At 41.1% G+C, this 27,906-nt stretch overlaps 1 protein-coding gene across 2 annotated transcripts in view; it reads left to right on the forward strand.

Moving 5' to 3' along the window:
- Positions 1–27,906, forward strand: part of TMEM255B (transmembrane protein 255B) — a 66,972-nt gene that overhangs the window by 23,500 nt on the left and 15,566 nt on the right. For both annotated transcript variants that reach the window (XR_015771919.1, XM_005516580.3), the window contains exons 4-5: positions 5,086–5,175; positions 27,177–27,257. Coding sequence is in view for 1 of the 2 variants with exons in the window: in XM_005516580.3 (XP_005516637.1) it covers positions 5,086–5,175; positions 27,177–27,257 (171 nt within the window). In the remaining variant the exon portion in view is untranslated. The remainder of the gene's footprint in view (positions 1–5,085; positions 5,176–27,176; positions 27,258–27,906) is intronic.

The following is a 27,906-nucleotide window of genomic DNA, read 5'->3' on the forward strand; positions in this document are numbered from 1 at the left end:
ATTTTGTGGACTATTAATCTATAGACCCACTGAGGTACCATGGTAACAGATGTACCTCCTGGCTGAGATTGGTTGTTCCAGCTCGCTGGTTGCACCAGGGTGAAAAATCATTCTCTGTTTTGGATTTGTGATAAGAGTTTTCATAAACTTCTATTCTTACATAATCCTCCCCACTGAAAAAAGTGCAGCAGATTTATTTAAGCCTATATTTCTGATCTTGGGGACATGGGGAAATCAAACCAGTAAAAAGGCCCGTAGAATTAAACTGTAATTTGGGGAATGTAATATTAGGGGCAGCCCGCAACAACTGCCCCATGCATTTCTTTTCCAAATACTTGAACCCGTGTGGGAATAAAAAAGGACTTTACAAACCCGTGGCATAACATTTACACTTTCATAACAACATAACATAACACAACACAACGCAACACAACATTTATCCTTTTGCAAAGACAACTTTCTAGAGCAAAAAATACTGAGTGACAGTGGTTCTCAGTTTGCATCAGTTGGGGTAATTCTGATTCTTTCTCTGCCTGGAAAAGAATCCCTGAGATACTTGATGAACAGCACAATGCTTGGAGACAAGCATGAGCAAAGTATGCAGTAGTAGTCATTTAGCATGAGCAAAGTATGCAGTAGTAGTCATTTAGCATGAGCAAAGTGAGTCTGTTAGTAATGTAGTGCAATGTAAATTGCATCCAGTACCGAGGTGATTTTGAAAACAAAAAATCCACACATTTTTCAGTCTCAGATCTACTTGGTCTAAATCAAGAGAATGAGGCATCTCACATAGCTAGAAGTGATTGTCATTACCTGAGAAGTTGAGCTTTTTGGTTGGGGATAGCTAAAGGCTAAATCAGAATCATGAGGAAGCCAAGGATGTGCCAGGATTGAGAGTCTAGCTAGCTCCCAGAATACTGCACAGGGATGCTGGAAACAGCCAGAGAGGTGCCAGCCTGTAGGCACCATGTGCTTGTGCTGAGGAGCAATGTGGTGTTCTGTGGCTCTGCTGGCAGGTGTTGGCTGCAGGTCTCTGCGTGTCACGCAGCAGGGACGTGGCACCATCAGCGTGTGATTCAGCACACAGCATGCCTGGGGACCTGAGGTGCAGATTTGTGTGCAGTGTGTGCGTGAGAGCGTGGCTGCAGCTGGCGTGGCCTCGTCACACTGCTTCTTGGGTCTGGTCTCTGGACAGCTCTAAACTCCAAAAATGGGAATTGTTGTGGGAGACTTAGCTGCCAGCTCCCTGTGCCAGGTGCACTTCTGGCGGCTGAACAGGAGTCTGTGCCCAGCATCCCTGGCCACTGTGTGTCCCCTGCTGCCTTCACTAGTCTCGCTTGTGCAGGAGGGTGACAGTGCAGGCAGTGGTGCTGTATGCCTGCTGAAGGACAGGAGGTTGTCCAAGACAGGTGAATTCTGAGAAAAAAAATGCGTATCTTTTCTGAAAGAAGGCCGTGTGCAAGAATTTAGCAGTCCAGCCTTTCGCTAGTTTTGCATTTTTGAGTGTTTTCATAGTTCTGTGACACAGCTGAAAATAGATTACAGCTCTTCAGTTAATATTGTGTACAAAAGTCCCTCATTCCACCTGCTATTGTGATAAACAACTACCTTTTGAGTTTGTACACAGTACAGTTTTCAGTGTTTACTATCTGGTTTTATGTAAATAATCAAATTATTGTGTTCTATAGAAGAACAAGGAGTAAAAGTGTTCTGATGGCACCAGCTGTAGAGAAGCCTGGCTTCACACCAGTGGAACACCAAGAGCAGAGCTGTTTCTTGAATAACTGTTCAAATATATTGCTATAAATAATGAATAGTTGTCCTGACAAAACATAAAACTGTTGAAAATGGAGATAAGATGATGTGATGGATTAGTATTTTTTTTTTAAAGTGCTATTTCTTTTACCTGTCAGCAAACATTCTCTATCTTTAATTGAACTGCATTGCTTCTCTTTCTAGACAGTCCTAGGTTTGTGAACTCGCTGCTCCAGCAATCACCTACTACTCAGGAAAATTAGCTTTTGAATTTACAACAGCTCTTCATTTGGTTGTCTTGCCAATTCTCAGAAATAATTAATTTTGTACTTGGTTTTTTATGTTTCTCACATTCTTAATAAGCAATGAGAAATTTGAGAGAGGATATAAATCTCTAATTTTATTTAAAGGAATTTTTTTTAGTGGTGCTCTTGTATTATTGCTTCTTTTATCATTCAAATATATATAAGGCAATTTAAGTCAAAAAGCTCTCAGTGACATGTTCTCCCACTTTGGTATCATGATAAATATTACTTCAGTCAAGAAATTATATTGGTTCTAAAGGGACTGCTCACTGAAGTAGTTGCTCATAGTCATGAGTAAGAACAACAGGCTCTGGCTGTAAACCTTAGACTTGCACACAACTCCTTGGAAGGGTAGATCACCAGCATGACTGAGGAGTGCAAAGCCAACTCCATAGCTCCTTTCTATACTGTGATTTACTGCACCTTTATACGTGGTCTCCTAAGGCTATATGGTGATACTGAAAGGCCAGCACACTCATTAGGTGATTTAAGCTATCTCAATGAGTGGAAAATGTTGGTTTGGGGGTTGTAGATCATCAATAAATTGTTCATGTGTGAAATGAAAAGCCACCCTGAGGTCAGCTTCCAGTAAATTCATCTTGAGCTCAGGCAATTTGGAAACACCTGGCTTAGCCCACTAATTATTTGATTGACTGCTATGACTTGAAAAACAAGATAGAGGTATCAAACGATAATGGCTTAATCAGAACTTCTAAACACTGCTGCTTTTTCAAATAAAGAGATCAGGATCAGTAGCAAATGCAGCTGCCACAGGGCAGCACAGCCCACTCCTCTGCAGTGATAGGAGTCCACAGCCTTCTCAATCTGATAAATTGCATGCCAAGATCTTTAGACAGCCAGATTTATGAGACTTGACCTTCCACACACTGGAGAGCCCCAGGACAGCAGAGGTTGAAGGGTGATGCAGCTAACAGGGTTTTCCTAGGGTTTCAGCAAGATGGAGCTGGCTGCAGGGGGAATGCAGCAGTTTCCCAAGATCAGCCAGCACCATCAATCTTAGCCACATTTGTGTGCCCCTTTTCTCCCCATGCTGAGGATTCCAATTCCACAGCAATTCCTGTGGCAGTGCTGACTCACCTCTGATTGCATGAGACACGAGCTAAGGGGAGATTAAAGGAGTGTGTCAGCATTGTGATTCTTCTGCTTTTAAGTTGTACTTTTTGCCAGTTCTCCAAGAGCTCTTATCTCCAAGTGGGTGATATTGCTTTGACTTGTGCATCCAAGCTATGGGCTTACATGGTTGTAGCTTCTTACTTGCCCAATATTTTTGAGAAAATCACCAATGCTGCATCCCCTGGAAGCACTATTAACATTGTACTGTTCTTAACACAAGATAAAGAGTCCATTTTTCAAGTGAGTCAGCCATGCCTTACAAATTTGTGAAAATGGCATCTAGGTAATGCAGATTTTATATAGGCAAATGGATTTATGAGCTGTGTGGCTATAATTTTGGTAATCTGTACCTGGACATTTCAGGAATACATCTTGTGAAGGAGCATTTAATGAGTAAATGTTGGTAAGTAACAAAAAAGTTCTACATTCTTAACTGAATCCCTTTTCCATGTGCTCTATCAATAAAAGAATGCTGTTCTGACAGTTTTCAAGAAAAAATTTTAATCTCTTATTGTTATTAATTATAACTTAATACACTTGTAAAGTACAATCAACCTGTCATAAGGGTGTTTCAAAGGGTTCTTCTTGTGACTATGCCTGAGAAATGCCAGAGATATGAGAAGTATGCATTACATTACATTGAAAAACATAGCCTGCAGAGAATGCAGGTTAGGTTCACCTTATACCCTGCAGGAACCCACTCCTTCAAACTCGGGGTGCTGTCCTCAACATCACAAAATCCTCTAAGCAGGGAGAGGAAGGACTGTCAGCATCTGTCCCTCATCTGATGGCACTGGGGGTAACAAACCCAGGGGAACACCTTGCCAAGTGTATAGTTGGTCTTTCAGGGCTTCATCTCACCTGGCTCACAGCACTGGACCCTTCAGATGTGACCTCAGAAGGAGCCAGCATCATCTCAGAAGTGTGTGCCAACAGCACACTGGTGGAGAGGCATTCCATATTCTTTCCAAGTCCTGTTGCTGTCTCCAGAGTGAGTTGGGCAGGAAGCTGAAGGTGTCTGGGGCTGTTCTAGCCCTGTAGCTGCTGTCAGAGCTGCAGCACAGCGAGCAGGGGCTCAGCATGCCCAGCCTGCACAGCCTTTTCCCCCAAGCCCTCCATACCACCTCTGCTTGTGCCAGAGTTGTGCTCCAGCCCTGCACCATCCGCAGTCCTGTTCAGAGAGAATCAATGAATGTGCTTAATGAATGAAGCAGTTTGGGAGATGGAACGAGATCTGAAGCTATGGCTGGTAGGTTGATGAAGATATTGTGCAGTCTGTGCTGCAGCTGGGACACTCACTGGGCTCTGCTGTGCTCTGCTCTGCCCACTCTGACACTGAGGGGCTATCTGGAAACCCCAACAAGGGCAGGGCCAAGGCAGCACACCCCAGCTGTTCTGCATGTAGCAGTCCTCTGAATCTCTGATTTAGTTGTGCTATTTGGGATGATAAAATATTTCTGATTGTTCACAGGCTAGTTATTAACTTACTACAGATGTTTTTATCTATTGATGTGAAATACTACCACGTAGTAAAGCTCTAAAGATTTATGTGAGCCAACGGGAGCATGACTTTTTGCCATGTCCTTATAGAAGCACTGCTGTTTTATTAAGTAAATTGATTGGGAAGAAATCAGCATTGAATTTAACTCTTGCAGCTGACCTAACTTTCTCTTGAAAGATTTAAACTTTTCTAGTAGGCTTGATGGTCTGTCAACTCAGCATCAAAAATTTCTGCCTTTTTACGAATCTATGACTGTCATCCTGACACACTGATCTAAAGTGAATTACAGCAGCGGAAACCATCATTTCAGAATACTAGAAAAACTAGTGTAATTGCTTTACTTAAAGAATTATAATGAAAAGATTGCTCAGTCTGTTTTTCTCTTCTCAGTTGGTGGCCTCCATCGTGTTTATCAGCTTTGGCGTTGTAGCAGCCTTCTGCTGTGCAATCGTTGATGGAGTGTTCGCAGCACGACACATAGTAAGTACAGTGATTTTGTCATCTTTCAATTTTGATTATTTATGTCATTTCTAGCAGGAAAGTATTTTCCTTTTGTTTACGTTTAGCAGTATATTAAGGTTTTTGATAGTTTTTGGTGGAGATTCCAAACAGAAAGGTGATATAAAATGATGTCAGGAAACGCATGCTGAAAGGTATATCTGCTTAGAAAAGGAAGACATTTCAACCACTACCATTTGTTTCCTATTGCACAGTCTTTGTGGGCACAGTAAGGATTTGGAATGCACCCAGTGAGGAGCATCAGAAGATCTGATGGGATTTGAATGTGCTAGTTTATGTTAGAAATGTGTTTGCTGTTCTATCTTTTGTGATAGAATACCTAGAAATAGTCTAAAATAATACCTAAATAGTATATAAATAATCTAAAAGAATACCTAAAAATAGTCTAAACCCTAGCTTTTAATTGAGCTTTGATTTCCAAAATTATCAAGAAATAAGTAGTCATATGTGTTAACAGACAATAGAGGTCAGATGTAGTATGCTGAATAATATGGCAAGTGGGATGGTACACAAGCCTCTCTCTGCTGTGAAATACCATGGGCCTGCTCATCTTTCTGCTTATGTTCATTGAGTGGTAGCATAACTCCACTGGCATCAGTGAGACCCTACTTGAATTTCAGTTAGCCAATACCTCAGAATAATTAGGCTTTAGATCACTTGGAGTATAAAGTTATAAACTGATTTATATTTTACTGTTACTGAAGAGGGCTTTAAACCCAATGTGGGTTTCAGACCCTCATGTGCATTGCAGTGCACAAGACAAAAGACATCTATTGGTATAAAAAACTGAGGTGTTCAATGTGAGCATGGATAAATGCTCTGGATTGTACTCATGTTTTGTGCTATACAGACCCTGCAGGATGCCAAAGTTGCCTGTTTTTTCCTTGGATTTACCCTGTAGTTGGTCTGGATGACACCTGGTTTAACCGTCCCTGATTAGCGTAGGCCCAGAGAACCTTTCCATGGGAGCTGCTTAACAGAGGAGAGGAGCAAATTCCTATTTAGATTCCTTACTCCAGAAAATTCAGTGGTTGTGACCTGGAAAACCACTGCCTCTCATTGAATTTTTGGATCTGTCCTGAAGCGGCTGAGGGAACAGGAGTTGTTTAGTCTGGACAAGCAGAGGTTATTTAGCTGCAAGGAGATTATAGTGAGGTGAAGGTCAATCTCTTCTGCTATGTCCCAGTTGATAAGGAATGGCCTTAAGCTGAGCCAGGGGAGGTTCAGATTGGGTACTGAGAGAGTGGTTAAGCATTGGAGAAAGTTGCCCAGGAAGTGGTGGAGTCATCATTTCTGGAAGTGCTCAAGAGGCATCTGGATGTGTCACTTAGAGTATGGTGTAGAGGTGATTTGGGGTTGATGGTTGGACTGGATGATCCTGAAGGTCTCTTACAACCTTGATGATTCTGTGATTCTGTAATTTCCCAGGAACCCAACTTATTTCTGTCCTGCTTTAAAGTGATCATTAGGAAGTGTTCAGATGGCACTTGTACAGCCTTACACCCTGTAATAGCAGTGCAGCTGTGCAGCCACAGCCCCCCACTGCTGGGATAGACACAGCTTCTCTGAGGCCAGGTTCTGTGTCAGGGGACAGTGTGTCCTCAGTCTCAAGCACAGACACAGGCATCACTCCTCACACCTTTCTAGGTGCTTTCAGTAGGAGAACACCAAGGCACAAAGTCATTGCAGTGACCCAAGGAAAGAACATCTTCCAATCTGGGGTGCGGTTCTGTGTCTGGTGAAGTCAGTGACTGGATATGACTGCATCCCCTGTGCAGGGCTGGAAGGGGCTGGTCACCATCCAGCCATTCCCCAGAGTGCTGGAGATGTACAACCCAAGAACGTGATCCTGCTTCAGACACCTCACGACAAGCTTCATGGCAATCCACGACCAGTTGTTTACATCTGGGCCTAGTTCTGTTTGTCACATCTGTATCTTGCTGTCCCCTTCACCTGTTACAGAGTAAAGAAATACTTAGTAGCACCATTTGTTGGAAAGCTAATTTGCACCTCAGCATGATCACACCCACTGCAACTCATTCTCCTCTAATAAGGAACTTGATAGGATCAGGTGAATTAAAGGTGTACATCACCAAGTTTCTCTGACTAACACACCTCAGAAAGTTGGTAGGGATGATAGCATAAGAGAGATCCCAATTTAATCTACAGTAATGGTGGGGCCTTATCAAAAGAACATGTGCCATGGAGACTATGGTGTCACTGCCACTGTGTTACATCCTCTTCGCATCCCAGCTCATTTCCTTCAGGAAGAGCGGCAACACCACGCCCAGTCCGCTCCCTACAGGCAGTACCAGCCTTTTTCAGACCTGGGTTGTGCCCTTTTTGTCCCCTGCCTTTGGGGCAAAACTACTTAAGAGTTGGACTAAACTGTCCTCCAGCCAGGGAAAGGACAAACTCCTGCCATGTCAGAGTGGGTGCCTAGTCTACACTAAAGCCATAAAATTCTTGTGAAAAATGGTAGCTGAAGACAAGCAGTCTTCAGACTGACTACAAATACAACATCTTTCACAACAACTCAGAATAAGAAATGTGTCCCCTTTTTCATTTTGTTTTTAGCTTCATTTGAGTTGGGAAGGATGTGAAGAGGACAAATCACATAATTACAAATTTTTCTTAGTATGTGCCTGCAGTGGAATGGAGGCAATTACTGTTGCACATTTTCTCCTGCTCTTATAAAACTGTGAATAGAATAATAAAATACTTTTCTCTGGCTTATTTCCTTCCCAAGAAGGCATGAAATTGACAAAAATTCTCCCAGGAAATGAATGCATTTCAGAAAAGAGATACTTAAATTATTTAAGACTTACTTTGCTTTATGGAAAGCTATGGATCTGGATCTGGACACCATTTATAAAAATAAAACCACTGATTAAAAATAATTGATTTAAAATAGCAATGTCTTATTTAAAAAATAATGCAGATATAATTCACCTTAAAGAAAACAACAACTAAACTGGAATCAAGTGAAATAAATCAAAGTTGAAATTAAAGTACAGCGATGTTATTTCAGAAAAATATGGTGATTAAAGGAATTTATGTGCATTTGTGTGTTTGTTTCAGACATTTTGTTATTTAGTGGATGAGAATAATCCAGTTATTCTATTGGAGATCATTCAACAACCTCCTCTCACCACAGATACTCATTCTCTGCAGTAGCTATGACCTATTCATGACTGCCTTGACCATTACCACATGATCTTTAGCTTTGCAGTTGTGCTCCAACAAGAACCTAAAACAGCCAGCAGCAAGAATTACAGGTATGAAGTGAAGAAAATTGTCTTTTCCAACAAGGTTTATTCTGTGATTCTGTGAAGGAAAAGCTGGATGCTGTGGAAGGCAGAGTTGCTTGTCCATTGTGAGATCTAAAATGCACACCAAACCAAGCAGTGTTAAGTTGTTCCTCTCCTCTTCTGCAAAGCCACTTCTGTGTAACATTGATTTAATTTAATTTTAAACTGACCTAGTTTCTTCCTCATGATAGCGATGGCTTAAGGAATTAATTATAGTAGAATATATCATCAGGTGCTAAGCCCTGAAATGAACCTGAGAATGAACCTAGCTGAACTAGAGGATACTGAAACACTCCTAGATTCAGATCTTCACCCATACAGTTTAAGTGCAGCTTGTGGACTGCTGAAGTATATCAGCTGGGTAATTACCTACTGATTTGGTAGTTTAGAAATTAAACTTGAGATATTTGCTTTCTCTTTATATATGTTAATGCAAGATACTGTTTAATAAGACAGGCATTATGTAAATTCACCTTCTGTGAGGCACAGAGACAAGGCGATGGGAAAATGGAGTCTTTGATCTGGGGGATGCTCATGCAAATTGAGCTCTGGTTTCTAGAACTCCAAAGCTGCTGTATTAAGTAATGCAAAGTTGGCAGCCTCAGCCCAGTGAACAAATAGCTACATTATAGACACATTCTATGTGATGAAGATCTGCTGATTTCCATGTTAAGAAGGGTTCCCTGGCAGAGACATGGAGACCCCTGCCCAGCAGTGACCTGTGGGCTCCCGAGGCCTGAGGCAGAGGATGCTGGTGCTGTATGTGTGTGGAGGCAGAGAATCTTGCCACAGCTTTCCCCTGGAGGGACGTCCCTTGAATGGGCTGTGGTAAGCTTATCTCAACCCTCTCCTGCAGAGATACCTCTTAGATAGGACAATTCTCCTTGTCATGGTGAGGGCTCCAGCTATCCCACCATGCCTTGATGCCTGTGTTAGTTCTTTGTAAGCCATTGGTTTTTCCCCCTTGGTACCACCCTTGCTTTCCCCCATAAAGACCCCATCCTCTGGCCAGTTCAGAGGGGAGCCATAGTTCCTGGCCACCCTTTGCAGAGCTGCTGGACAAGAAAGGCTAAAATCACCATACAACACTCCTCTCTGTGTCGGCCTGGGATAACCTCGCAAGCAGAGCTGAAATCACTGAGCTGGAACTCACCGAGATCATCACTTGCAGCCACAGGCTGCACCTTGCTGAGGTTACCCAGTGGCCAGAGGATGGCCTGAGACCCCTAGAAAGCTGTCTCTCGGGAGACCTCTCTCTGGGAAGATCATGGCATCCCAGGTTGGACCAATGGATCTGCCTGGCTACCACACATGTGTCCTCAGGAGCCGGCAGCAGCATCCAGAGGTTGCACATGCAGTCACCAAGGATGTCAATCCCCTTCCCATCTTTGGAGCTTCTCATGCAGGGTACAGACACTCAGGCAAGGACAGTGGCAGGGGTGACTGGCAATGTTGCTGGCCACTGCTGCATTCTACTGCAGGGTGACTCCATATGCCCATGGTATGTAACACAGGCCAGTCTTGCATGCTACAGGCCAGATGCTCTAAAAATCCATTTGAAAATGTTCTGAGCAAGCCTGTTGGCTTTCCCATTGAAGAAGAGAACAAATAGTTGTATTTTATATCTAACAAAGTTGTTACCTTGACAACTGGTGGTAGAAAACACAACTCAAAGAATAATTTCTCCCTGGAATTAAGTTAGGTGGATTCTCTGGAGAACAACACTAAATGCATTTTATGTTCTTCATGTTGCCACATGAGACAAAATTACACCTAATTACTTTAAATTCTATTTCCATCCTGTATGACTCATTAATATAATAGCGTGGCATAGCACATACCAAAAAAAGCATCAAAAGTGGCGTGTCCAGCGGGTCAGGGGAGGTGATCTGCCCCTCTGCTCTGCTTTGGTGAGACCCCATCTGGAGTGCTGCATCCAGCTCTGGAGTCCTCATCAGCAGAGAAAGGACATGGATCCCTTGGATCAAGTCCAGAGAAGGGCCACAAAGATGATCAGAGAGAGGGAGCACCATTCCTATGAAGATAGGCTGAAATAGCTGTGGTTGTTTAGCCTGGTGAGGTGAAGGCTCCATGGAAACCAGACTGGGACCATCCAGTTCCTAAAGGGGCCTGTAAGAAAGATAGAGACAAAATTTTTAGCAGGGCCTGTTTTGATAGGACAAGGGATCATGGTTTTAAACTAAAAGAAGGTTGATTTAGATTAGATATAAGGAAGAAGTTTTTTACAATGAGGATGGTAAAACACTGAAACAGATTGCCCAGAGAGGTGGTAGGTGTCCCATTCCTGGAAACATTCAAGGTCAGTTTGGACAGGATTCTGAGCAGCCTGGTCTAGCTGAAGATGTCCATTGCTATTAGATGTGCTTTAAAGGTCTCTTCCAACCCAAACTATTCTGTGATTCTGTGAAAGGTTTTGCAGTTGTATTTTTCTTTTTTTCTTTTTTTTTAGCAGAGTGAGTACTAAACATTTAAAACTGAAAACTAGCACTAGTTCAGTAGTGATTTTTATGCTGATGGTCCACCAAGATAAAATTGTTTCATTGGTGAACTTGCTAAATACAGAGTGCTTAAGTTTGCAACCATTACATTTTGATGCCAATGGTGAACTATCCCACAGTATTAATTCTAGTATTAGACCTTGCATTCAACACTGAAATGGGAAGCACAGATTGCATTCCTGCAGTACCAGTCATTTACAGGGTGGATTAATTCTTTTTTAGGAACTTAGTTCAAGGGTTGGAGCAAAGGAGGATTCTTGCAAACAGCTTAAGCCCATCTGCCAAGATTTCTCTTTTGTACTGCAAGACAACCCCATTCACACATTCAAATGCAGTTGACTGTATTGTAAATCAAAGGGAAAATACTTTGAAAAAGAGTTTTCCTGGAGGGCCTGAAAAGCTTGGAGCCTGAGCTACTATCATTTTTGTTCTTGTTACTCATATATATTTTCCCTGAGAAGCACATTACAGCTTGGGAGTGCCCAGTCCTGTGAAAGGTAAGTTAGTCAGAGGTACATAAGTCAAAAGCCTCACAACAGAAGTCAGAAGGAAATCTAGTAGAAGAAAAGGTACTGACATTACAGAAGAGTTTCAGACCACCTCCACAAGCTATTTTGAAACCAGATGTGAACTACACATATAATACTAAGCTGTGTTGGTGTGAGCAAGGTGCTGGGGCTGTGTGGAGTTTGTCCTCTGGCTTTTATTTGGCAATATAGGAATAGCCTGTGGGACCAGTGTTAGATTACTGATTCCAGCTCTGGTATTTCTTGGTGCTTTGCCAAAACCTTATTGACTTGGAAAGAGTTTGGAGAAGAAAAATCTGAAATCTGAAGTGGTAACTTTTAGAAAAAGTGCACAGAAGTTTGATTTATTTCATTTAACATAGAAAAGGTCAACAGGTAAATTGACCATGGTCTTTCTAAGGTATCTTTGTAGTCAAAAGTTATCTGATAGCAGAGGACTTTTAGTCTCTCACAAAAACAAAAGAAATGTAGTGAGTTGAAGTCAATGCTAAAGAGATTCAAACCATGGAGCAGACATGGTTTTGAAAATAAGGAATTATGGAAGCAGCTTTGTCAATGTTAAGGATAATTCTCCATCACTGAAATATTTTTGTGTAATCTTATGAAGCATATCCAGAAGTTATGAACTGAAGTATATGTCTTGGGATGAAATGATTTAGCCTTTGTTACTCAGGAGGTCATTCTAGAGCAGGGTCTTCAAGGAAGGCTCCTGTGAACTATTATTTCTCTCAGGTAGAAACTCTTTTACCTCTTGTAAAACTTGTCTGTGTGGTGCAAGGACCTGTTCTCTGCTGGAAAATGTTTAGGATGTGATAGATTAAAAACACTTGGAAACTATTTATCAAGATTTCTGATCTAGGTTCGCTGGTCTTCAAATCAACAGAGGGCATGCAATCTTTAACGAGAGCATAACTTAAATAGTATCTCTACTAAAACTGCTATTCCTCACATACTAGATAATGTACAAGACAACCTAGTGATGAATACATTCAATATATTAATATATATATATATATATATATGAGTACATATATATTTAATATATTGGATGCATCCAGGGACTTGTCAGCAAAACTGCCATCTTGCTAATGTTTTCTGGTCTAGAACACAGATACAGGGTTTTTTTGCAGTAAGATATTCCTCTGTTTCCAGACAGGTAAGTATTACAGATATAGCCTGAATATACTGACATCACAGAGGAGCTGATAGTATGAATTATTTTGGTTGCCAGATATTTTGCAGTAAAAAAAAATAATGGCAACTTTTCTTCTTTTTTTTTTTTTTTTTTTTTTTTTTTTGAGAGCCTCTTATGATTCCCCCTTGATTTTTGCAGAGCCTCTGACACTGGCAGGGACAAAGCCCCCAGTTTATACAGCGCTTTTATTTATTTATTTTTTAAATCCCTGAAATTCCTTTCAGGTTTAGCCAAATTGCAAATTCTTTAAAATCTCTTTTTTCCTTTCCTGCTGTGACTTGTTCTCCTGAGGGGAAAGGGCTGGTACTGTGCCAACCAAACAGAAATGTCTAAACCATTCGGCACCACACACACTGTTTGGATACCAAAGAGGAATTCACTTGTTGATGAGAAGGGAAGAGAGAGGTTCCGTGTTCCTTTCCCATCTGCCCCACTGTGCAGGAAAAATACCTTCACTGCTGACAAAACCAAGGATTGGTCCCTGGCTCCCTGACATAAACACTGGTCCATTGGCTTCCCTCTCCGAGATGTAACAGCCCACACTGACATCTCTCATTAATGTCATTGCTTTGCTCGTTCAAAATGCAGCAAAGCAGCTTTGAGGGAAGAGTTCTGTGAAGATGCAGTAAAACCATCTTACTACAATTACATGAAATAGGGAGGGAGGAAGGAAGACTACTCTTGTATTTTAAGTTGGGAGTTCGTACTGTGGGGAAATGTTAAGGGAATGACCCATGCATTTGAATATTTGAAAGCTAATGGTTAAATGCCACTGCCATTTAGTTGCATGATCCTGTTGCACAGCAACCACAATGTCAGTGTACAACTGGGCAGAATTTTTAGTAGCAATCTGGCATTCCAAATTTCATTTGGCTCTGAAAATTAAATTATTTTCTTTGAGCTTTGCTTCTAGTGTACTTAGATAGGCATGAATTCCATTGACTATATCATAAATCAACTCCAGAAATAAGGAAATAAGATAGGGAAATTCTACACATTTTACTGATTTTAATAATATGAGATGTGAGAAAGTGAGAAGGATTTGATCCAAATTTAAAATTACTCTGGTATTTTAGTTCCCACAGATTATAGTCTTCTGCATTTGTACATAGATTATTGGCTTCTGCATCTGTGTGACTTATATACATCCAAAAACTGGGTGAGTGGCAGAGACGGTGAAAATTGTTTAGCCATGTAGAATAGCAGCTTGGGTCAGGGGAGTTGTATTATCTATTTCCATCTTTACTTTGTTGCTTTGCAAAACATGGGCCATGATGGAATTTATGCAAAGCATACAAAGCAAGTTAATCCTTGGAAAGGTGTGTGACTGGGGCAAAGGGCTTGCAGTCAGTTCTGAAAAGCATAATCTACTTCATTCTGATGTGCTGCCAGCAGAAGATAATTTCCTTTATTGTTTCCTATTCTCAGAAATGTTTCTATATTAACAACAGACATTTCTTTTCTATGAAAAAAATTCAAAGCTTCTACACAGACAGAGGGATAGAAAGTAACCACCTGCAGACTTCAGATTGCAGCAAAAATACTTCATCATTTTTTCATCACTTCTCAAAGAAAAAACATTGTTTTCAGTTGCCCAGTGCAGAAACTAATGGCATAGGAAAAAAAAAAAAGGAAAAGGCACTGTTTATTCACATGGATCTGAAATCTTTAAATTTTATTAGAGTAAAAATTAAGGGTGTTTCAGTATGCTGCAATTTGCCCTAGCAAAGGGTTTTAATTGCTTCACCTTTAAGAAGAAAGCATGATTAGTATAAATAATCATATCATGGAACAGGATTTCTCTTTCTGTGGGTGGATGATTGTTCAGTTGCATATAATGCTCAGGGAAAGTGTGTTCCCAGGTATTCAATGAAGTTTTGATTGATGATTATTTATTAATCTGTTAATAGATTATATTGTTAAGAGCTTATTAAAAGGTGTTGCATCACTGTTGCTAGATTATGGAACTTCATACTTGTAATATATTTATTTAGTCTTTTATGATAAATTCCAAGAAGGTAACATACTTAAGAAACTTTTTTTACCAGATCTGCCTAGAATTTTCTTATATGGCTCAGCGCAGTTCTCTCCACATTCCCAGCCATCAGTATATCCAGTGACATTTTTTCCTCTGGAGCACTGAACACCATGTATTTCAACACTTCTGATCTTCTGAAATGCATGTGAGCTTCAAAATGGCAAGCCAGTGGAGGTAGGGAAAAGCTAATTGTATCTGAGCAGTCTGGGCGTTCATGAAAAATTTCACTAATTGTTTAGACTATATTACTTTTAAAACTCATGTTTTTCATTCCTCTTGAGGTTTCTCTTGTGGATTTTTTCCTCTCTTACATTTTGGGTCCTAGTCCTGCAGTTCCTCTCTTTTTGGATGAGGCCTGCCAGCCTGGCCCATGTGTGTCAGTAGGGGTCTTCCTGTTACAGGAATGATAGGGAGTTTTGTTGAAAAATTGCTGGGCATAAACTGCTTTCTGCTCAATACCTAATATAAAAATGTCATGCATTAAGTTGTTATTACATCACTTAAATTATAATAGGGATATGTTGTGTCATGCCCTGAAAATTAAAATCAACACTGTAATGTTAATTAAGCCTCCAGCATTTTATTTGTAGATGTAGATATTAAATATATTTATATATTGCTCAATTAGGTGTATTTAGTGCAGCCTCTTTTCCTTCCCTTTGCTATAAAATAAATCCAAAAGAGCATTATAAATTAAACCCCTGCACATTTCAGTCAGCAGGATATTCAGTGTTTCAGATGTCTGAAGACTAATGTCTTTCAAAATGACATTTCTTGCAGTAGTATACTTAGAGATTTATATGAGATTAGTGCAGTTGGTTAAGGCATGGTGCTCATAATTCAGGTTTGATCCCTGTGTGGGATGATTCCATTCAGTTAAGATTTGGAATTGATAATCCTTGAGGGTCCATTCCAACTCAGAATATTCTGTGGTTCAGTGATTTCTTACATAATCTGATAGAGTTAAGGCAATAGGAAGGAGATAGAGCAGTTTTCCATGTATTTGAGTTACGTTACCAGAAACAGAATATAAACAGTTCTTGCATTCTTGTGGAAATGTTAATTCCTCACACGGCACAACATCATTACAATCAAGACAGAGCAATCAGTTCATGTAACAAACCCTATAATCAAAGTAATGTAATCAATGCAACTAATCAACTATAATAAGCAATTAAATACCTAACTGCATCAAGCAATAACTAAAATAACAGCCTTGAATAGTATCAGCTAATTTCATCATTAGAAACTTATGTAAAAGCCAGTGGTAAGTCTAAGTTTTTAACTACACAGCGTAGCTATTGCAGGTATTATGGGAAGGTCTATAGTCTCATCCTGAGAGATCTTGGCTAGCAAGGCTTGAGTAAAGAAAAGCAGACCTATTCCTGAGCCAGGCTTGGATTTGCTGTACTAAGGGAGGAGCAGGCTTCCTCTCTGGAGCCTTGTGTGGCCTTATCCCCAGAGCAGGCAGCCACCGTGTCATGCAGCACCTCCGCACACACCGCTTTCCTTCCCACCACCAGCCTGAGCCTGAGCCTGAGCTGAGTGTCAGCTAAAGGTGCTGCAGCCTCTGAACCTCCTTGGGAACGTGCAGGGGAGTCAGCTCCCTTTTCTTTTGCCTGTTCTGCTGCACTCCATCTGCTTGTGAGGGCTCACGGGCCTTTCCTCCTTCGTGCTACTGAGAGTGTGGCCAAAAGTCACTGAGAAAAAATCAGCTGTATGAAGAGGTCTTAGCCTCTCCTAATAGATCTGTATCCCTCCAAGAACTGACCTGTCAGTCCTCATCAGGAAGCATTCTGTCTGTGCCCACTGTCCCACAATGGGGCAGCTCCAGCATTTGGAGCTTTTCCATTTGACTGTAGCAGCACTGCAAGAGCACAATCTTCACCAAAATAAAGAAGGGTAACACTAAGGCTACCACTGCAAAGTATTTACATAAAAACCAGTGAGGAAATATAAAGTGAGACAGAACTATATATGTGTGTTTTTCAGCCATGACAGTGTACAGGTATTCTGAATATTTACTGGCTTGAAAGACCTGAAATGATTATGTACTGCTACCAAGTATTAAGAGAAGAGGATTCTGTAGGATCCAGTCTTTCACATAAAATAGAAATCCTAAGAAGAGCCCCTGGAAAGCACAATGTGAAGTAAATCTGGTTTGTGAGAGTTAAGTTTTAAGCCCCACCAGCTGCTTTTCCTATTTTCAGCATTGAAGTTGGGTTGTTTCAGCATAGCAGACAAAATAGGCAGGGTCCCTAGGCTGGAGTGCAGCATTTTTGGAAGAAGATTAGCTCTTAAGTTCATGCAAGGCAGACGTAGAAGCTCAAGAAAGGGTAAGTGCTGTCCGGAATCTGCAGTGGAATTGCTGTCATGGCATGACCTCACCCAAAGAATGTAACCAGATACGGTGGCGGCTGCCTCTGAAGTGCTTAAACAACACTGGGAATGTATTATTTGCACCAGGGGATCACTAATGTGCTGTAGTTACAGTAGTAGTATGGCATGGACAGAAGCATGTATGTCTCTGCTTCGCTTTGAGGGGTTTGATCAACTGTACATTTGGGAATGCTTGACTCCTAAGGCAAGGGCAGTATGTGTAGAAGCTGAATTAAAGCACACTAGCCATGTCTGCACTTTAGGTAACTTGGAAACCTAATTCTACAGCTTAAAGTTTTGAAATATACTTTCCTAATTATTGGTTAAATTTTGAAAAAAAATAGCAAAAAAATTGAAAACATTCTATTCCTGACAGTCTGGCCCATTACAGCCCTTGGCAGTATTGTGACCTTGGGGCTGGGCTGCAGCACTCTCACAGGACTGTGGGAGCCCAGAAATGGCACGCTTCTTTTTTGGCACACACCCTTCCAAATCCCACACAGCATGTGCTATGCACACCCTGACAGCCTAGGGCTTTCCATGTCAGTAGTGAAGGTGATGCTGTCAAGAGGACAAGACATCAGGAAAAGTAGAAAACCACCACTAGTATCACAGAGGAGGAAAACGGCTGAAATGCAGAAATGGAAAGGCCTGGAGGTCCACTTGATGAAGTGAAACTGAACTGACACATTTGGATTCAAAAGCTGATTATGACCTTGGTGGCTATGAAATGAAACTTGTTAATAATTCTAGAAAAGACTGTCTTGGTGCATGGTCAAAAGGTGAAATAGGAAGGGATTATTGTAGAATGGTAAAATTATTTAGGCTGGAAAAGACCTTTAAGATGATCAAGTTCAACAAAACTTAACACTTCCAAATCCAGTAGCACATTCAATTTTCTGATCATAACTGTACTTTCCCAACTTACTTAATTTTAAATTAAAAAAAAAAAAATTGTTTTTGTTTTACAGTTTCTGTCTTTCAATCATCTCTCCATAATATCCATGACTTTATTTTCTAGCACCTGAACTTCCTTTCAGGGTCACAGTGGTTTTTAAACCTGAGGTTTTATAGCAACCACAACATTCCAAATAGCTTTCAGCCAAATGCTTACAGGCAATTTATTATATGGGTTGAATTTCTTTCTGAATAAGAGAGGTGGAGATGCAATGGCAGCGTATTTAGAATCCCTGGCCACTGACTGAAAGAGTACATCCTGGCAAAGGGCAGGAGCTGATGCCTGGCACTCCCATAAGAGCTGTCTCAGATATTGAAAGGTGAGAAGAGAAGCCCACTGAGCCCCAAGGTGGTGGTGGGCAGCCCAGGACACTGGCCTGTCCAAGGAGACAACGTTTCCTGTGGGAGCACATGATCTGTCCTGCCCAAAGGCTCCTGGCACACAGTGAGCAGTGACCCCTCTCTTCCTCTCTGTCCAGCTGCTGTCTGAAATAGAGAGGTTTCTATGGTATTACTAATATAATAATGTATTGTATGGTATAACTAATACTAATGGTATTAGGTGCAGAAATACATTTTAATGAGGCATATCAGGAATATTATGTTAATAACTATATGTAAACAAATAGCTTACAAAACAAACTGTATATTACTGTATGTATACAAAAATTTGATATCTCATGAATTATGAGTAAGTCATTCTGTTGCACTATCAGGAAGTTAAAGATTCTATAACAACACAAGAGAAGATACAGGTCTTTAGGAAACTAGCCATTTTAAAATTGTTATTTTTATTAGCTAGTTTTCTAGGTGAGTTCAAGAATTGGAAATACGGACTTGGAGATTTCAGGAGGTACTGTTTCTTCTTTTTCTATATAACAGTGAAATTCTGCAACCTAAGTTGTTTTCTGAAAGCCATTTCTGCCTCAGAAATTACAAACTGAAAACTGAATTGCAGGCTTATCTGCCAGTGAGTAAAATCCCAAAACACTTTTCAAAAAAATCCACCCTTATTTCTGATTCTAGAGGGGTATGGTCATGTGCTCTATGTGGGAATCACAAGGCTGGGGAGAAAACTGAGATATAAAATTATTTGTTCTTCAAAGCTGACGCCCCCTCACTGCAGTATTGATGATACTGGCCTTGGATTCAGAAGTTCCTAAAGTCAAACTGGCCAGAGCCAATATGGAAACTGTTCATAAAAGTTTTTTAAATGGACATATTTAATTTGTTTATGGTTAAAAGCACAAAGATTTTTGTATTAATCATTTCTGTGAATCCCTAGTATTTTCTAGCATTCTTCCTCAAGGGAGAAACCCTTCTCATTGGGAATACTGTTGAAAAAGATGGGGAAACAGCCCTTGGTCAGAGAGAGACAGGAATTACAAAAGACCTGTAGCATTTCCTCTCATTGTTTGTACAGGGTAGGATCCAACCAACTTTAGCTTGGGCCCCCAAACAGTGATCCAGTCTGCCTGCTTTCCCAGGCTCCTAATATGTTTGCCCCTTTTTTTAGGAGCTTCTTTTATCTTTGGTCTGAAAGCTCTCAGGTTTGTGTGCTCCCATGTGCCATGTGCTCTCAGCCAGAGTGGGACAGACACAGATACCTGTGCTCCATCTAGCCCTCCAGAGGAGCATAAAAGCTAATTGCTGATAACTTCTTTTTGTTCATATTTGCATGCCTGTTTTCAGAAAGTTAGCAGAGTGTGATCTTGAAGGGAATTATAATCTCCAGAACACCCAGCTGTTGGCACAAAGCTGAACTGGCAACGAAGGGTGTTGTTTCAGTTTGTTTTTAGGATTAAACTTGAAAAATCTTGGCAGCTATCCCTCTCCTATTCATTGCTAGCTTTGCTGTAGATGAAAACAACTGAAAACAGAAAATTAAAACTTGATGCTAATGAGACACTGAAAACATTATTCTGGTTTTGGACTCCTCAGTTTTATCTGTACTCATCTTACACATGTGACCAGGATGGTTTCTTGCTCCCCAGGCCAACTGGCATGGTGAAGCCCACGTCCCCACTCTCAAAGTCTCTTGGAATGTAAATGGCAATGTCCAAATTACTTACTGGGAATGGTTCTTGGCCCATACTAATTTACAAACCATGCCCAGAAATTATTTTGGAAGAGTAATAGTTTGCCCAGGCCAAAGCCATCACCAGCACAGTCTAATAATTTAATGGGTTTGATGTTCAAGTTTCAGCCCTGGGAACATTCCCTGGCACTGATTAATCTACACCTCTCTCGATGCAGCTATGGAAGCTAAGACTAAATAAATACTGAAATTGAAAAAAAAAAAATAGCCCTCACTGTATAATTTTTTCAATAAGATATTAGCCATGTTTTGTAAAGTATGGCATACATTTCAGTCAATACAGTTTAAGCTATATCTCTGTTTTCAGCTTACACATAAGGGAGATGGAATTTTCCCTGTTATCCAAAATATATCTGTTCTCAAAGGAAACTGCCATAGAAAATCTTCTTTCCATACCTCAGCTAAGAGCCTTTCAACCTCCCCACAGACATTTTATCAAATCCACCAAAGATACTGTTAAAAGAATACTTTTCTTACACAAAAAGCATACAACAATGCTCCCACCATCAAAGAGAATGTGGGGTTTCTATTGTATGCTCTTAAAAGAAAGCAATCAGCTTTCTTTTTTTTTCCGAAACCCTCTATATTTGAACCAAACCCTCTCTTCATTGGCATAAAGCCTTGCCTCTTGTCCATCTGTCACTCTCAGGTTTTAATCCACATGCTAGAAAACTATTGAAATAAAAAATTCAAGAAGAGGGAAAGCTACAGTTTGTCATGTAGGGTTCAAGGCTGAGCAGTTCTGACTTAGTCTGAAATTAAAGGGAAGTACTGGATGTTATGAGTTTTGGGTTTTGTTCTTACACATCTGAAAATTTTCTGAACTTAGCTTGATGGCATTCTGACTGTACCTGCTCAGTATCCACAAACACACTCAAATGTAGTTAGCTAAGGAAGCCAGTGCTCAGCTTTCTAGTGTTCAGAAGGATTGAATAGAACCTGTCCATTTTTCCTTTGCATCAATAAATAAACAAACCAAATAACACAATGACATTTTTATAGAGAATTCTTCCTCTTTTTTACCAGCTGACATATTTTGTCCTCTGTGTGTATCAGCAGAGCTTTAACCAACAGAACTTTCCCACCTGCCCATTTCCACTTAAAGGGGCTTACTCAAAGAAGCAGAGAAAGGGAAAGCATTATTTATTATATATTAATGTTACATATTAGTGGGAGGTATTGCCTAGCTCTGTTTTAGTAATAGTGGTTGAGGAAGTTCTTGGAATCAAAGGATATTAAATTAGTTAAAAAGAATATTGTTGCTATATACTTTAAGAGTTACTCTTAATAGATCAAATGTATATACATACACACACATATATAGCATTTAAAAGTAACTCTGTCTCAACCACAATTGCTGTAAGCAGTAAATCAAGAAGAATCAAGGACTGGTAGGTACATACTATATTCGTACACAGTCTGTTGTGAGCAATGTGAAGTATTTTAAGACCAGTCTGTCAGGAATACTTTTATAGCTTTAAAGTATGTCTCATTTGCCTTTGGTATTAGACACTCCTATAAAGTCCAGCGGGTGCTTATGTGGTGTGACATACTGTTGGATAACTTTCAAACACTTTTTAATATCTATGTGGTGCCCTATTCATATAAACACCTTAGTGGACAGACAGACAGACCACAGCACCTGTGTGGCATGAAAATGGAAGCTTTTACCAATGCAACCTTTTGGCATCCCCAGTGTACCTTTACTTAAAAGCTGTGCGCTTTAGGTGTTGAATTCTCTAGGTGTCTGGACAAGGCCAATGTTATCTAATCTTTGTTATTTTTGTTCACTTGATCATCACTCATTTATTTGGTTGCACATAGGGATGCATTTAGAAAATGGACTGAATGCAGAAGGCTGGCTGTACTAGTGCAGTAGGCTTGCTGTTCAAAATTAGGTGCATGAAGGAAGGTGATCGTTTGCCATGATTGTGCATGCAAATGTAATAATTGTATTCACTGTGGCTGCTTCCAAGACACAGCTCTGACCTTTTTACTGCACAGCAATATCAAGCCATAATAGGTGGTATAGATAAGTCAACCAACTCTTACCTCAGAGAACAGTGCTCCTTCCAGTCACAAGCACACTTGGATGACAGGTGTGCTTGTATTCTCCATCAAGACCAAACCAATAAAAGAAACAATTTATTTTTCAAGAGGAAGAAGGTCTAAGAGGTAGAAAAACTGTGTAAGGCAAGAGGTCAGGGCCAAAAGTGTCTTCCTGTACTTGATGGAGGCAGATTAGACAGCTCTCTCACTGCCTTTAAGAAGGAAGATATAGTGGTGTCTGGGGGCAGTATCTTAGCATTCAGGGTCAGACTCAGCCTCATAGTGTGACGTGGTAGTGTCACTCATCAGCAACCTGTAGTAAGATATGAATGCCCCAAAGGTAAGGCCAGGGAACATCTGTCTCCAGGTGCTAAGGTATATCTGCTAAACTCATAACCTGTGATACTTTGAGAGAACTTGTTGATCTGCTCATATCCTGACATAGACTCTGACCCTCTTCACAGAATCAGAGTTGATGAGACTGGGCAGAAACTCTGGAGATTTCTAATCAACCGCCTGTGCTTAGAGCAGTGTCAGCTAGTACAGGTGGCTCAGAACTGTGTCCAGTTTGACTATCTCCAAGGATGGAGACTCCACAACCACTCTGGGAAACCTGTTCCAGTGTTTAATCACCCATAGAATAAAAAAACGGTTTCTTCTTATGTTTAAATGGAATTTCCCATATTTCAGTTTGTGCCCACTGCATCTCATTTTTCTGGAAACTTCTAAGAGAATTGTGGCTCAATCTTCTTCACTTCCCCATCAGGTATTTATCCATACTGATAAGGTACATGGCAACCTTCTCTTGTCTAGGCTGAACAGTCCCAGCTCTGCTTCTCTTATGACAGGTATTCCAGTCAGTTAATTCACAGACCATGTCTGGGGTCGCTCTCATACTGGGGAGCCCAGCAGTTTACCCAATATTCCAGATGTGTCTCAGTGTTAGGAGGAAGGATCACCTTCCTGGGCCTGCTGGTGGTGCTCTTTGTAATGCAGTCAAGGATACAGCTGGCTTTTCTTGCCACAAGGACACACTGCTGGCTCATATTTAACTTGCTACCTACCAGGACGCTCTGTAAAGCTGCTCTCCAGCCAGTCAGGCCCCAGTCATTTCTGGTGCATGGGATTATTCCTCCCCAGGAGCAGAATTTGACATCTTCCTGTACTGAACTTGTTTAGGTTCCTGCAGGCCATTTCTCCAGCCCAGGTCACTCTGAACAATGACATGGTCCTGTGGTGTTTCAGCCACTCATCCCAGTTTTGTATCATCTGCTAGCACTGTACCCATCATCCAGTTCAGTAATTGAGATGTTACACAATATTGTCCCCTGGGGTAGACAACTATTAAGTCACCTCTGGCTGGACTTCATGTCACTGCTCCCAACACTACAACCTCAGCAGTTCTGCCAGCTTTCAGTCCACCTGGCTTGACCTTTATTTAGCCCATATTTCATCAGCTCATCTGTGAGAATGAGACACTGCCAGAGGGATTAGTGAAGATAAAGATCCAGAAGCAGATGAGCAAGAAGTTCCACTCATCCACCAAGCCAGTCACATCCTTGTAGAAGGTCAACAGGTGGGTCAGACATGACTCTCCCTTTGTAAATCCATGCTGACTAGTCCAAATCACTTTTGTGTCTTTGAGATGCTTGGAAATTGTTTCCAAGATTATTTGCTCCACCCTTCCCATCAGTGTATCGTTCCCTTGATTGTCTTTCTTGTCATCCTTGAAGACAGACTGTATCTCCATTCTGTTTAAATGTTCCAATCCCCCCTTTAGCAAGGGTAATTCTTTCTTGTGCCAGATTTTCTCACTGGTTTCCACTGTAGACCAAGGCAAAGAAGGCACTGAATACTTAGATCTTATGATCTTTTTGTACTGTGTTGCCTGCCTTATTCAGTAATGTGCACGTATTTTCCTGATTTCTCTTTTGCTGCTAATACACTCAACAGAAGCCCTTCTTCCTGCCCTTTACAACCCTTGCTGGACTGAATTCCAAGTGAGCTTTGGCATTCCATCTGTGCATACTCATATAATTTTTCTATTTTCCTCCCTGGTGATTTCCCCTTTATTGCGCTTCTCATAGACTTCCTATTCATGCCTGAGTTACATCTGGAACTCCTTGTTTATCCACACAGGCCTCATGCTGCCTTTGCTTGATTCCTGCTAGATGGGATGAACTGTTCCTCAGTTTGGAGGAGATGAACCTTGAATATCAACCCACTTTCCTGGACCTCATTGCTTTCCAGGGCTGCATCCCATAGAATTCTTCCAAACATAAAAATGACATGAAAAGTCAAAGTCTCCTTTCTTCAAGTCCAGAGTTGGGATCCTGCTCCATCCTCTCCAGATTCTGAACCCCACCACATCATTAGGGGCAAGGCTGCCCCTGACCTTCACATCCCTGAGCAATCTTTCCTTGTTTGTAACTATGAAGTCCAGCAGAGATCCTCTCCTTGTCAGCTCCTTGTTCTGGCAGAGATATTGCAATCCTCTTTGAGATATTGCAGATCTGTCCCTGAAAGTCATGGCTAAAGGCTAATGCTTTCCCAGGACTGTGGAAGAATGTTGACCTTGTTCAAGACACGGCATGCTGTTCATGTGGTATTTGCGTTTCCTGTAGACAAAAAAAAACCTACTGAAGTATTCTTTCTTACACTTGTGTAGTATAAATAAATATTTTTGGATGCAGGAAGCTAACCTTTCTCTAACCCCTGAGAGCTGGTGTCCAAACTTGCTTAAGCTTGCTGGAGTAATCAGAAAGGCAAACAAGCTGATGGAGGAACTTTATTCATTGATCTATCTGCATTCCTGCCAAACTCTGCATTTTAACTAATTATGTACTTTGGATCAGCAGATTTATACAGTTCACACTTCATTATCCAACAAGCAATGCTCTGCTTGTGATCTGAAGTAGTGCAGATCTTTCTGCAAAATCCAGATTATTCCTGGATGGATCTTAAATATTTAAATTTCAGTGAAAGTTAATCAGTGAAGATTTCTGTTAGCAACACAAATAGTCCTTTGTTTGTAAGTTGGCATGGAAAGAGGGGATGGCAGATAGTGTTTCCATCTTCTGTCTTGGATCTGGTCTGACTGATATACTGAGGAGCAATGAGCATTTGAGTGCTTTCACAGAATCACTAGGTTGGAAGAGACCTTTAAGATCATTGAGTCCAGCTCATGCCCTAACATCTCAACTAAATCATTGCACCAATGCCACATCCAGTCTTTTTTAAACACATCCAGGGATGGTGACTCTACCACCTCCCCAGGCAGACCATTCCAGTACTTTATCACTCCTTACATAAAAATCTTTTTCCTAATATCCAACCTATATTTCCCTTGATGCAGCTTTAGACTGTGTCTTCTTGTTCTGTCAGTTGCTGCTTGGAGAAAGAGACCAACCCCACCTGACTACAGCCACCTCTCAGGGAGTTGTAGAGAGTGATAAGGTCACCCCTGAGTCTCCTTTTCTCCAGCCTAAACAACCCCAACTCCTTCAGCCGTTCCTCACAGGGTTTGTGTTCCAAACCCCTCACCAGCCTCGTTGCCTCCTCTGGACACGCTCCAGTGTCTCAACGTCCTTCCCAAACTGAGGGGCCCAGAACTGGACACAGCACTCCAGGTGTGGCCTCACCAGTGCTGAGTACAAGGGGAGAATGACCCCCCTGCTCCTGCTGGCCACACCATTCCTGATCCAGGCCAGGAGCCATTGGCTTTCTTGGCCACCAGGGCACAGGGCTGGCTCATGTCCAGCCAGCTGTCAGCAGTACCCCCAGGTCCCTTTCCACCTGAGCACTGTCCAGCCACACCATCCCCAGCCTGTAGCACTGCAGGGGGTTATTGTGGCCAAAATGCAAGACTCAGCACTTGGACTTATTAAATGTCATCTTATTGGACTCTTCCCATCCATCCAACCCTTCCAGGTCTCTCTGCAGAGCCCTCCTCCCTCCCAACAGATCGACACATGCTCCCAGCTCTTCACATTTTGAAAGCACAGATCAGGACTAGATAAGTGACAAAAAGTTGGAAAAGCCAACATAAGTAATTCCAACACTGCTTTGGGGTAGACACTGGATCACAGAGGACTCAAGTTGTCAAATCCTTGCAAAACAAACATGGTCTAGTCCTGAAAGTAACTGAGGTATGCACCCTCCAGCTTTCAAAATGGGTGTTTGCCAAGGTCAGAAACACACATTTTCCATCTGGCCAAGGATATTTCATTGTGTTCTTCCTTTATATCAGTTTGTGGGAACTGTTACAAGCAAAATATGAAATATGAGCAGTGAATGCATCTTTTGCAATAGCATAAATGGAAAATAAGGCAAAACCAAGCAATGTAAATTGCTTTCTCTTTATGCCTTAATTTCTTCATTATTCATTGTTTTACTTCTGGAGTTCGGAGTGTGTGTTATAAGTGGAATATCCAAACTATTATCTATTTTACTTTGTTCTCACCATGGACACTGTGAAAATTCTTTAAAAAGAAAGTCCCATATCTTGAAAACAATCTGCAAAGTAAATATTGGTTCTTAGGTAAGAAACTGTACCAGCAAAAAGAGTGACTGGACCATTCTCAGAGCAGTACTATTTGACGTCAAGTGTGGTTAAATGACATCAAGTGGTTAAATGCCAGAGGTGATGTACTTTAGAGAAAAATAGGTGAAAGCAACATAGCTTAGTGGTAGAGTGACGGTGGAAAATACAGCCCTGAGGAGAGCCATTCTAGAAAGAACATGCCAACATAGGGGGTGTGAGCTGTTTACTCAAGTGACTGCATTGCTTTACCTCCACAGAGCTGTAAGCATCCACATGGGGACGTGGGACATGGTGCCTTCCCTTCCTCCAAACCAATCACTTTTTTTGGCTGCTTTTCTCTTTACAGGAACCCAGACCTCTGTATAACAAAAGATGCCAGTTTTATTCCAGTGGAATAGGATTCCTGTATGATGCCTACCAGACTGAGGTAAACAAACTCACCTCATCATGTGTTCGTTTCTGCTGTGCTAGGGAGGAGGGAGGGAGGTGTTTGAGAGCATGTCTGTGCACATAGATCGTGGGTAGATAGAAACCCTACTGTTTTTCTCCCACAAGTGACTCCCTGCTTGTCCAGGCCTCTGATGATTCCAAATCACTACAGTCAGTAAGGTTTTGAGTCATCATCAGTGTTTGTATCCAGTACATTACTCTGGGACAGGAATTTTTCCTAGTCCATCTATGCTGCAGAGTAACTGTCTGGAATGTGTTTGTCACATTGGCATCTTCCTCTGAGAAGGCTTTTGTAGACTCCAAGTGGAATAAGAAATATCTAAATTAATCCATTTGTATCATTCAGAAGACTTCAAATCTCTGTATTTATCCAGCACAGGCTAAGAACATCAGTGGTTTGAATGAAACATTTTTACTGTCTCAATGACATTGTCATGGTCAGAAAAGTGGCCGTATCCAAATGGCTATCTTCCTAAGAAGTTCAGATTTTGTTTCTTTTCCTATTTTATTATTGTGTTAAATTGGTGGGAGAGAATAGAAAAGCAAAATGGAGAGCAGCTAAACAGTGATATAACTTTCAAGAAGCCAGTTGTTCTTCATCACTATGCCTGCCATGGCTAAGTAAA

Source organism: Pseudopodoces humilis, chromosome 2 (assembly GCF_049639895.1).
Source record: "Pseudopodoces humilis isolate 2021_Gansu_Grassland_sample_001 chromosome 2, ASM4963989v1, whole genome shotgun sequence".
NCBI classification, from domain to species: Eukaryota; Metazoa; Chordata; class Aves; order Passeriformes; family Paridae; genus Pseudopodoces; species Pseudopodoces humilis.